Consider the following 12,650-nt stretch of genomic DNA (forward strand, 5'->3'; position numbering starts at 1 on the left):
ACATGGATGCTTGACTCCCCCCCCCCCTTTTTTTACGGTTCTTTACTTTTTGACTGTAATATTAATGACCTTCATTCCTTGATGAAAGAGTATCGGAGAGAAAAATGAGTTACTCATCACTTGTCAAGAGATTTTCGTGGAGAATAATTCTTAGAGGAAGTATTTCGTTAATGGAAGCACTAGATGTACGTCAGTCGCTGTGCGATCTAGGAAAGGTGACCCCGTATTACATAAGAACACAAAGAGCACTGCAATAGGCTTACTGGCCAGTTCCAAGTCACGTACTGGCTTAGGCTAGTCAGGTCCAAATCACCTCCACTTAAGAAGCACTGCAGCAGATCTACTGGCACAAGCTAGCCATGTGTCGTATTCAGTAGAATTATAGTAATGATTTCGCCGAGGTAGAAAAAATCTTAAAAAAATTAAAATTATATCGTAATGCTCCAACTTAACCTGCTGTTACCCTCATTTACTGGTTGTCTGCTGGCTAAATTAACTAACTAATCCGTTTCAAGTCTATCGACTACATACTGTCATTAATACTGTATACCACCTCTCTAGAATATTTTAATACTTAAAGGAATTAGTCAACTCAGCCTGGTGGTTAACGCTCTCGCTTCACACGGTGAGGGCCTGGGTTCGATTCCCAGCCAGAGTAGAAACATTGGACGTGTTTCTTTCCACCTGTTGTCTATGTTCCCCATCAGTAAAATGGGTACCTGGGTGTTAGTCGACTGGTGTGGGTCGCATCCTGGGACACTGACCTAAGGAGGCCTGGTCACAGACCGGGCCGCGGGGGCGTTGACCCCCGGAACTCTCTCCAGATAAACACTATATACACTGAAAGGCATATAGGTCACATTGTTTATATTAACCAGAAACAAAACAATTTTCTCCCATACGGCAAGGATGAAAAAAAATTACTTAACCCTTAAACTGTCCAAACGTAGATCTACGTTTTTTCAACATTTGAAAGTATGTAAAAAAACGTAGATCTTCTTTTGTTTTTTACTTTTGAAAATGTGTAAAAAAACTTTGATCTACATTTTTGTTATATTTGAAAATATGTAAAAAAAAACGTAGATCTACTTTTGAAGCACTACACATGTGAATGTAGATCTGGTTGGACAGTTTAAGGATTAAGAAACAAGAGTCGCATTGGGTGTCCGGATTACAGTGTGGAGGCAGAAAATTTTCCCAAGGTTAGGGGTTGTCCCTGTCTGTTCCTGACAGCCCATACTTAGGTATGTATTTTTACACAACAAGTAAACCTATACTTAAGGTTATGAGGTACAGCACCTTATTATCTTGACAAATAATATTTTAGTTATAACATTTAATTTAGGTTAGGGTAGGCTACTTCTGGATTGCTTGAACTATATTAGACGAGAATATTCTAGATTGTGCTGGTCTTGGTTCGATGTTGACATTAGGCCCAGTTGGTTTAGGTTAGGCTAGGTTATATTATATTTGGCTAGGTTACATTAGATTTGGCTAGGTTACATTAGATTTGGCTAGGTTACATTAGATTTGGCTAGGTTACGTTATATTAGACTAGATCATCTTAGTTTATGCTTGGTAAGCCAAACATAAATGAAACTAGTCAACATATGTATATAAAATTCATCTGTATTTTAAATTCCTGGACGATTGCATACAATAGTGTGCCTGTTAATTAGGACAGTAATGAACAAGACATTTATTTACAAAATTAATGTTTATTTGAAGAATACACAGCAAGGATATGACATATTGATTTAATAAGAGATATGACTACCCCTTGCTTTTATAAACATTACTAAGCGCTTTGGCATAGAATCTACCAGTGTTGAACACATTTTGGCAAGTTCTTTGTCGTTATATCAGGTCCTAATAACACCAGCAATTAGTTTCTTCACAGTTTAACAGTCGTGTTTCGCGATCCTACGTTTGGTTATTGCCCATAGATCTTCAATTGGGTTGAGGTCAGGAGAGTTTCCAGGCCCACTCTCTTCGATGAATGTCAGCATTTTTCTGGAAGTGTGGCATGGAGCAAAATTCTGCTGGAAAATGCCTTCTCCATCAGGAAAGTCTCTGACCAAAATAAAATGCAAATGAGTTGCCAGGAATGTCATGTATTTGTCACTGTTCATCGTTCCCTCAGCAAGAAGCTGTCCAGGGCCATTAGCCTGTTGAATGTGCTCCGTCTCACTGCCATTGATGTGTACCCATGAACTTCAAAATGCGCTTCATCTGAAAATATAACTTTTTTCCACTTCTCTTTCGTCCATCCGTTATGACCAAGTGCCCACCGCAGTCTTTTTCTCTTCATAGCAGCAGTCAATAACTGTTTCTTAATTGGCTTTCTGGCAGTTCTGTCAAAGAGCCTTCGTCGAAAAGTTGAACCAACATTTAATCTCTGTAGATCTTTGCTGGCTTTCTTGGGATCCTTCACACTGTTTCTTAAAATAACCTTGTCGTCGTGAGGTGTTGTTTTGAGTTCACTCTCACATCTTCATCAACGCAATCACCAGTATCGTCTGCTCTCTTCAGAATCAAACCAGTAGTTGACTTTGCTAGGTACAAATTTTTGGCAATCTGCCTGTTACTCGAATCAGCATGTTTTCTAGGAGCTTCAATACCTGCATACTTCCTAGATGTAACACCCATCATGAATTTCAGCAGTAATCATGAATTGAAGGGGAGAATTAGGTTAAACCACATTCACTCATGGAGCACACTTGCAGGAATAGCCTTACAAAACAACAGCTGTTGTAACACTGACGAGAGTCGCAAGATAACACATAACTGGATGGTTGCCAGAAATCGGTAACAAGCTCTTCTGAAAAGAAAAGAACCCATTTCCATTAATTAAGCCGGAGACTAAAATATATTATGAGATAATCACAAAATTTACTCCACTCCCAATTAATTTCCACACTACTGTAAGCTCTCACGTAACTTTAAGCCAGATTTTTAAGACCCAGGCATTGCACATGTGTCTCATCAAACAAGCCTGAGCCTAACATAACCTAATCTAACCCAACAACCCCAGTCACTTGTGCCTCAATGCACCCGATTGGGACATTGCAGTGTGTGGCATAAGTTGATTATTCAGCTAAGTATTAGCACTGAAAATTCGAAGGGAATCACAAAAAGGCATTTATAAGTCTTCATATTAAAAATAATATCCAAAATTAAGCCGTACAGAGCCAAATCTAATTCAGACCTTTCAAAGAAACCAGTATTTTTAAATACACGAACACATAAAACTTGAAGCTGGTCGGAAGTTGCAATATCAAGTTTTGAGCTGGAAGGATCGAAGCTAATTAGATGTGGCACTCGGAAATTATCTCATGATATGCAGTGTTCAAATTTCTCCCATTTCTCATTCTCCCCCCCCCCCACACAATAAAAATAGAACTTACACTGGAAAAAGTCAGTCCAAAATTTTCTCTAAGACTCACTGCTTATAAGATAGTATATATGTATAATAAAAAGTAAGGTTTTTGTAGGCTTATTGTGCACATAAAAAAATTAACAACAGAAATTAAAAATATTGAGCTCAGTCTGAATGCATCATACAGGACCCAGGAGAGTCGGAGGCAACACAACGATATAATTGAAATTGACAGATAGACTAATTACGTTTTTTACTTTGTGCAAAATCCATGGCAAAAACCACATGCCGTATCGGGAAATGAATGCAGTACTGAAGATGCATCATGACTGTGTTCAGTAAGCCATTAATCAGTCTAATGAGTTTTTCATGGGTGACAGTCAAAATTCCTGCCGACATCCCCAGCATTTCTGAAAGAACTCTAACCCTTCTTGACTTCGTAAAAGCCATCGATTGCATGTCCCTGCACTCTGCCTCAGGCCCTGACTCATCGAACTTCGCATTAATCAATACATGGAAGAAAAAAACTATTTCCTGTCTTGAATATTCTAGGGATAAAGAACCGGATACAAGAGTCATCCCACAGACCTAAAAAAATGCTAACATATAGTTCCAGTCCAGTTCCAGTGACGTCCCATATGATCCAGACCTATGAAAGATTCTGAAAAAGCAAGATCGTTTCACATGGAATCTAAACAGTTGCACAACCCAGGGCAGCATGAGTTTTATTGCAGGTCGCTTGTGTTTCATGGAATTGCTTACCATTACGGCATGGTCTTAGATGCAGTGGAAGACAAAGAAAAAACAAAAATACTCTTTCCATATTTTGAAAAAGCCTTCGACAAATGTGATCATTGTGTAACAGCAGACAAAATGCTTACAAAATGAGCTGGAAAATTGAGCAGATGGATAATTTTCTAACGAATAAAACCCAAGTTGAGAGTAAACGGAGGCCTTCATTTGCGGCATACACAGAGGCATAAATCATAGCACCGTATCATCTTCAGGAGACGATACTAGAATCTGACAACAATTTGATGTTCAACGAGGATATGTATCCGTTACTTGTTTATGGAAAGATTGAAGAAATGAATACTGAAAAGGATTATGAAACACGTCCGAATCACTCGTTAGAGCATAAGAGAGACCTGGGAGTGATCATGCCAGAGGATCTCACCATCAAGGACTACAACAGTGTCACTATCACAGCCGCAAGGAACCTGATAAGATGGATAACTAAGATCTTCAAAACGAGGGAGCACTGCTTTTTCTAACAGCTTCGTAGCAGGAGAAATTACAGACCTGCATTGATTCAGGCAAATACTTAAATTACTGGGACCGCTTGAAGTACCTTGATCTGTACTCTGTGGAATGTAGGCGAGAGAAATACATTATAATTTTACCTTGGGAAGTTCTAGAAAGACTAGTCCCAAATCTTTACATACAATTTCCGATGAAAGTAAGAGGTTTGTCAGACGATGCAAAAACCCCAGTGACAAGCAAAAGTGGAATGAGTACTCTAAGAGCAAACTCTAAGTGTGAAGAAATTACAACTTTTCAATGTCAGCCCTCCCACCAGACAAGCCTGGCCAAAGGCCGGGCTCCGGGAGCAGAAAAACTAATGAAACTCGTCAAGGATCTCTTCTATCAAAAATCTCCTTTACTCATAAGGGAAAATACTAACAACTCCCTGGCTGTTTAAAAAAAAAAACTGAACAGTTTTTCAAGTCCTTGATTAACCGGACTGTGGTGCATACACTGGACACCGCAGCTAACACCAACAACCAAGTTGATCAGGCCATCCACCGGAAGGCCTGGTCTGGGACCGGGCCCCTAGGCCATTGACTTTGGAAAACTCTTCAGGTAGACTCCAGGTCTTGAGGTCATACGGATGTTATAGGTACAAACGAGTAAATTATGTTGATTTAACCTAGAATAACCAAGTAAAGTTAGACAAAATTGACACCTATACAACCTAAAAATTAATATAAAAATACTTCGAATAGAGATGCACGTGCATTTAGGGTTTGATGCCGATCAAAAGATTCATTCTCTAGTTATTATGTGGGAAACGATTTACTTAATAAAACTGGCAAATTTAAATTTAATTAGATGAAAAAGAGTGACACACTTTGGTTTAATAAAGTCCACCAATGATACATAATTGAAGTTGAACAGAGAAAGACATGTTCCAGTAATTGATCTCATTCCAACCATTCCATTATTTTAACAATTTCAGTAATATTTAAGATTTTCACGAACACTGACCAACACTGTGAGTTATTATCAGTTTTATAAAATAAATCGTTGATACCCGAGTAACTTAAATTTGTTTTCGTTGAAAACTATTTTGTTTTCCGTAGACTGCTTGAAGACCTAATTTACGCCATCTTGAAGACCTGTAGCATCATCTTGAAAACCTGTAGCATCATCTTGAAGACCTGTAGCATCATCTTGAAGACCTGTAGCATCATCTTGAAGACTTGTAGCATCATCTTGAAGACTTGTAGCATCATCTTGAAGACTTGTAGCATCATCTTGAAGACTTGTAGCATCATCTTGAAGACCTGTAGCATCATCTTGAAGACCTGTAGCATCATCTTGAAGACCTGTAGCATCATCTTGAAGACCTGTAGCATCATCTTGAAGACCTGTAGCATCATCTTGAAGACCTGTAGCATCATCTTGAAGACCTGTAGCATCATCTTGAAGACCTGTAGCATCATCTTGAAGACCTGTAGCATCATCTTGAAGACCTGTAGCATCATCTTGAAGACCTGTAGCATCATCTTGAAGACCTGTAGCATCATCTTGAAGACCTGTAGCATCATCTTGAAGACCTGTAGCATCATCTTGAAGACCTGTAGCATCATCTTGAAGACCTGTAGCATCATCTTGAAGACCTGTAGCATCATCTTGAAGACCTGTAGCATCATCTTGAAGACCTGTAGCATCATCTTGAAGACCTGTAGCATCATCTTGAAGACCTGTAGCATCATCTTGAAGACCTGTAGCATCATCTTGAAGACCTGTAGCATCATCTTGAAGACCTGTAGCATCATCTTGAAGACCTGTAGCATCATCTTGAAGACCTGTAGCATCATCTTGAAGACCTGTAGCATCATCTTGAAGACCTGTAGCATCATCTTGAAGACCTGTAGCATCATCTTGAAGACCTGTAGCATCATCTTGAAGACCTGTAGCATCATCTTGAAGACCTGTAGCATCATCTTGAAGACCTGTAGCATCATCTTGAAGACCTGTAGCATCATCTTGAAGACCTGTAGCATCATCTTGAAGACCTGTAGCATCAGACCTGTAGCATCATCTTGAAGACCTGTAGCATCATCTTGAAGACCTGTAGCATCATCTTGAAGACCTGTAGCATCATCTTGAAGACCTGTAGCATCATCTTGAAGACCTGTAGCATCATCTTGAAGACCTGTAGCATCATCTTGAAGACCTGTAGCATCATCTTGAAGACCTGTAGCATCATCTTGAAGACCTGTAGCATCATCTTGACCTGTAGCATCTGCAAACGATGATAAATTACTATGATTTTCGTCTGTCAGAGATGAGGATGATAATGGAATTTACATAAATACTGAGGCTTGAACAACCGGGCTTTTCACTTTGTCGACTTTAATTTAGAAGAAAGATCCACATGTTTACTTTTCCAGTTATTTCTTTTTAAGGTATTTTGTATACAAATATATAATGCTAACACTTAGTGAAGGGATTCGCGAAGTCTGTGCAAATTACTTCGGCCTTTTATTTGTCTTCTAATGCATCCAAAGGTATTCCATACTGGTTCTAAAATTGCCATAGGCAGGAGCGACCTGATCTTAACACATGTTGTTCTGGGTTACGTGAAAGTTAAGCAGTGTTGCTTCTTAGCACTATTGCAAAAAAAAAAAATTGCGTGACGTCATTACTATCGCACTGTAGTTTTGCGATTACTTTGTTACCACCTTCTTGGAATGGGTTGATATTCATTGTTTTAAGTGAGTGTGGGATGACTTGTGTGTATAGAGATGAAAATGGAGATGAATGTTTTGGGTCTGAGGCCGAGTGTTGCATCGGGTTTAACGTTTAGGAGTAAGTGAGAAAAAGCAAAATTTAATGTCTCATTTATTAAATATTTATGGACTTTCATTTTGTATCTTCAATGTTTCACTCATTACTTTGTTGTCATTTGTAAAAGTTCCCTTAAGGGGAAACTATTAAAGAAGTGATTTTAGGTTTGCACTTTGTGCTTGATAAAATATATTTTGGAGTTTTTAAATTTCGCTGGCGCCTGCATCCTGTTTTTATTACTCTTACCAGTATTTCTTTTCGTCTTTCAGAAAGTCTAGAACCCTTTCAGGAATTCGTGTATATATATTTGCCTATTGACGGAACGTCCCTCTAATTTGCAAACTTTTCTTTATTTCTTAAGGGAATAAGACTGAATAACACTTCTAGTATCGTTGATCTCATTCTCTCAACGTCTTGATTTAAATTCATGTTATTCATACAATAATCCCAGTAAGTTTCAGTGAGATCCTTAAATTATTTGTTCCCAATAAATGTGTTTGTTATATTTTGTTTATTTAACAATCTTAAGATTTGTGTTAGGCTGCTTCGGTTCGGTATTTATGCAGACTTGAGCTTCAGTTAAGTTGTGGTTCGTGTTTAACACGTTATGTTCGGTACTAAACCCTCATTATTTGTGAACATAAGGATTAGGATATTATCCAGTTTTGTCTGTTCTGTATTTGATTGTTATTGCGAGTTTATCCGAGCTTTAATAATTCATTTTTATGTGAATGTTCATCTGAAAAAAACCAACCCCTTGGTAATGTATTTTAGGCTTTGAAATCTATGGAGCGAGAATGATGTAATTACCACTCTAATTTTGTTATTATCGTAGATTAACTTGCCTCATTCCTTTTATGTAACCTTTTTTTTTTTTTGCAAATAAAGAAACGATTTAGATGGTCGTATGTTAATTTACTCAGCGTCCATATTCTCAGATAAGCCAAAGGACAGTTCTGTCACAGTAGGATCTTGTTCACTGTATTGTATGATAGTGTGCCAGAGATCATCCCTATACCTACCCTCAGCAAACTTAACCTTAAATAGGAGTCTGTGACTATTTTCGAGGTCTTGAAACCTCGCAGCTGGGTCTGAGGCCAGACTTTTTGATGACTTGTTGACCCAGGTAGTTGGTGCGAGGGGCTAGCTGGTCACTGGCAGCAATATTACACCCTTGTTCATCCTTGATACTGTCACTTATAGCAGGGTAGTAGCAGTCTAGTTTCCTCGTGAAAACTCTTGCCTGTTTTCCTGCAGTAATTAATTGCATTAAAATTTTAATGTTCACTTCCTTGTTTCCAGGGAACAAGATGGAGGAGGGAGTCCTGCTGGACGATAACAACCCGGCATCTGCCACTGGTGAGTTGCTAACATTTCCAGTATCTAGATTCTAGTACTTCAGTATCTAGTGATTCCAGTACCTAGTGACTGGTACTTAGTGCTTCCAGACACTAGTGAGCATAATTGGAGTACATGCCTTTCTAGGTACTTGTTTTTGAACTGTACATTTTTACACAGTTTATGTATTAAGAATTTGTCAAACTAAAGTTTGTTGTAATTTGGTATTTTGGGAAAGAAAAAAGATGTGGGAAAGGATCTTTTATATATATATACGACGTGCGATAAATCCATTCCAAGACTAATTTGAACTGCATTTGCAGCCAGTAAATAAATTCGGCCTCAGGCCGAACTATGAGAGTACACCTTCATACACTGGTAACAGATAAATTAGATTTTATACTTGCCGTTTCCGGACTCAGTCCCTCGGAGAGTGTTGTATCAAGATGTAGAGATAGACACGTAGACACAGTTAAGGACATTTTCAAGGCTGGGGGGGGGGGTAAATACTTTTTATCAACTCAGAATAAATCCCACGAAATTACCTCCCTGCTTCTACTCTCGCCGGTATATATTCTCACCAGATGTCTTGGTATGTGCATAAGTGTCTTTGTTGACATGTCGGCATCACCATACCTGTCCTCCAGTCCTGTGTTGACTCAGTTTCACCAGCACTGTGTTGTCAGTTTCACCAGCCCTGTGTTGTCAGTTTCACCAGCCCTGTGTTGTGCCAGTTTCTCCAGGCCTGTGTTGTCAGTTTCTCCAGGCCTGTGTTGTCAGTTTCTCCAGGCTTGTGTTGCCAGTTTCTCCAGGCTTGTGTTGTGTCTGTTTCTCCAGGCTTGTGTTGAGTCATTTTCTCCAGGCTTGTCAGTTTCTCCAGGCTTGTGTTGTCAGTTTCTCCAGGCTTGTGTTGTGTCAGTTTTTCCATTCCTGTGTTGTCAGTTTCCCCAGCCCTGTGTTGTTTCAGTTTCTTCAGGCCCGTGTTGTGAGTTTCTCTAGGCTTGTGTTGTGTCAGTTTCTCCAGGCCTGTGTTGTCAGTTTCTCCAGGTTTGTGTTATGTCAGTTTCTCCAGACTTGTGTTGTGCCTGGTTCTCCAGCCCTGTGTCGTGCCTAGTTCTCCAGGCCTGTGTTGTGCCTGGTTCTCCAGCCCTGTGTCGTGCCTAGTTCTCCAGGCCTGTGTTGTGCCTGGTTCTCCAGCCCTGTGTCGTGCTTGGTTCTCCAGCTTCGTGTCGTTTCTGGTTCTCCAGACCTGTGTTGTGTCTGGTTCTCCAGCCTGTATTGTCTGGTTCTCCAGGCCTGTGTCGTACCTGGTTCTCCAGGCCTGTGTCGTACCTGGTTCTCCAGGCCTGTGTCGTACCTGGTTCTCCAGGCCTGTGTCGTACCTGGTTCTCCAGGCCTGTGTCGTACCTGGTTCTCCAGGCCTGTGTCGTGCCTGGTTCTCAAGGCCTGTGTTGTACCTAGTTCTCCAGCCTGTGTCGTGCCTGGTTCTCCAGGCCTGTGTTGCGCCTGGTTCTCCAGGCCTGTGTTGTACTTGGTTCTTCAGGCCTGTGTTATGCCTGGTTCTCCAGGCCTGTGTTGCCTGATTCTCAGGCCTGTGTTGTGCCTGGTTCTCCAGGCCTGTGTTGTGCCTGGTTCTCCAGGCCTGTGTTGTGCCTGGTTCTCCAGGCCTGTGTTGTACCTGGTTCTCCAGGCCTGTGTTGTATCTGGTTCTCCAGGCCTGTGTTGTACCTGGTTCTCCAGGCCTGTGTTGTACCTGGTTCTCCAGGCCTGTGTTGTACCTGGTTCTCCAGGCTTGTGTTGTAACTGGTTCTCCAGGCTTGTGTTGTACCTGGTTCTCCAGGCCTGTGTTGTACCTGGTTCTCCAGGCCTGTGTTGTACCTGGTTCTCCAGGCCTGTGTTGTACCTGGTTCTCCAGGCCTGTGTTGTACCTGGTTCTCCAGGCCTGTGTTGTACCTGGTTCTCCAGGCCTGTGTTGTACCTGGTTCTCCAGGCCTGTGTTGTACCTGGTTCTCCAGGCCTGTGTTGTACCTGGTTCTCCAGGCCTGTGTTGTACCTGGTTCTCCAGGCCTGTGTTGTACCTGGTTCTCCAGGCCTGTGTTGTACCTGGTTCTCCAGGCCTGTGTTGTGCCTGGTTCTCCAGGCCTGTGTTGTGCCTGGTTCTCCAGGCCTGTGTTGTGCCTGGTTCTCCAGGCCTGTGTTGTGCCTGGTTCTCCAGGCCTGTGTTGTGCCTGGTTCTCCAGGCCTGTGTTGTGCCTGGTTCTCCAGGCCTGTGTTGTGCCTGGTTCTCCAGGCCTGTGTTGTGCCTGGTTCTCCAGGCCTGTGTTGTGCCTGGTTCTCCAGGCCTGTGTTGTGCCTGGTTCTCCAGGCCTGTGTTGTGCCTGGTTCTCCAGGCCTGTGTTGTGCCTGGTTCTCCAGGCCTGTGTTGTGCCTGGTTCTCCAGGCCTGTGTTGTGCCTGGTTCTCCAGGCCTGTGTTGTGCCTGGTTCTCCAGGCCTGTGTTGTGCCTGGTTCTCCAGGCCTGTGTTGTGCCTGGTTCTCCAGGCCTGTGTTGTGCCTGGTTCTCCAGGCCTGTGTTGTGCCTGGTTCTCCAGGCCTGTGTTGTGCCTGGTTCTCCAGGCCTGTGTTGTGCCTGGTTCTCCAGGCCTGTGTTGTGCCTGGTTCTCCAGGCCTGTGTTGTGCCTGGTTCTCCAGGCCTGTGTTGTGCCTGGTTCTCCAGGCCTGTGTTGTGCCTGGTTCTCCAGGCCTGTGTTGTGCCTGGTTCTCCAGGCCTGTGTTGTGCCTGGTTCTCCAGGCCTGTGTTGTGCCTGGTTCTCCAGGCCTGTGTTGTGCCTGGTTCTCCAGGCCTGTGTTGTGCCTGGTTCTCCAGGCCTGTGTTGTGCCTGGTTCTCCAGGCCTGTGTTGTGCCTGGTTCTCCAGGCCTGTGTTGTGCCTGGTTCTCCAGGCCTGTGTTGTGCCTGGTTCTCCAGGCCTGTGTTGTGCCTGGTTCTCCAGGCCTGTGTTGTGCCTGGTTCTCCAGGCCTGTGTTGTGCCTGGTTCTCCAGGCCTGTGTTGTGCCTGGTTCTCCAGGCCTGTGTTGTGCCTGGTTCTCCAGGCCTGTGTTGTGCCTGGTTCTCCAGGCCTGAGTACATCTCATAATGAGTGATGCAACACGTGATCGAACAATTGTCCAGATTGTATACGCGAGACTTTGGCAACACCGCAGGAAGGCAGTGTTAACATTCTTGATACGCACCAGGAATGTCGCCACTTTTATGCTTCTTCCACAACACCGGGAAGATATTATATAACAATCTGAGTCTTGGGACTCCAGACGTGTATTTGATAGCCTGAGTCTTGGGACACCAAACGTGTATTTGATAGCCTGAGTCTTGGGACACCAAACGTGTATTTGATAGCCTGAGTCTTGGGACACCAGACTTGTATTTGATAGCCTGAGTCTTGGGACACCAGACGTGTATTTGATAGCCAGAGTCTTGGGACACCAGACGTGTATTTGATAGCCAGAGTCTTGGGACACCAGACAGTCTTGGGACACCAAACGTGTATTTGATAGCCTGAGTCTTGGGACACCAGACTTGTATTTGATAGCCTGAGTCTTGGGACACCAGACGTGTATTTGATAGCCTGAGTCTTGGGACAATTTCTGAACTGGAAAATATACTGGGAAAAGCTGCTGCCTCTCAAGCTTATATCCTTGATGCTGAGACACCCTTTGTCGATGTTCTTTATGGATCCCAGTCAGAAACTCCTATGAATCAACTACGTTTTGAAATCTCCAAAAATAAAGGAACAGCACCTTCTGTCTGATGATAACTTGATATTTCGTCTCCATTGTACCACATCCTCAGAACCTGCTT

At 42.4% G+C, this 12,650-nt stretch overlaps 1 protein-coding gene across 1 annotated transcript in view; it reads left to right on the plus strand.

The window, feature by feature from the left end:
* Positions 1 to 12,650, plus strand: part of LOC128688914 (uncharacterized) — a 659,540-nt gene that overhangs the window by 563,521 nt on the left and 83,369 nt on the right. The window contains exon 13 of the mRNA XM_070085536.1: positions 8,759 to 8,815. Within this exon, the coding sequence (XP_069941637.1) occupies positions 8,759 to 8,815 (57 nt within the window). The remainder of the gene's footprint in view (positions 1 to 8,758; positions 8,816 to 12,650) is intronic.

Source organism: Cherax quadricarinatus, chromosome 16 (assembly GCF_038502225.1).
Source record: "Cherax quadricarinatus isolate ZL_2023a chromosome 16, ASM3850222v1, whole genome shotgun sequence".
Classification (NCBI taxonomy): domain Eukaryota; kingdom Metazoa; phylum Arthropoda; class Malacostraca; order Decapoda; family Parastacidae; genus Cherax; species Cherax quadricarinatus.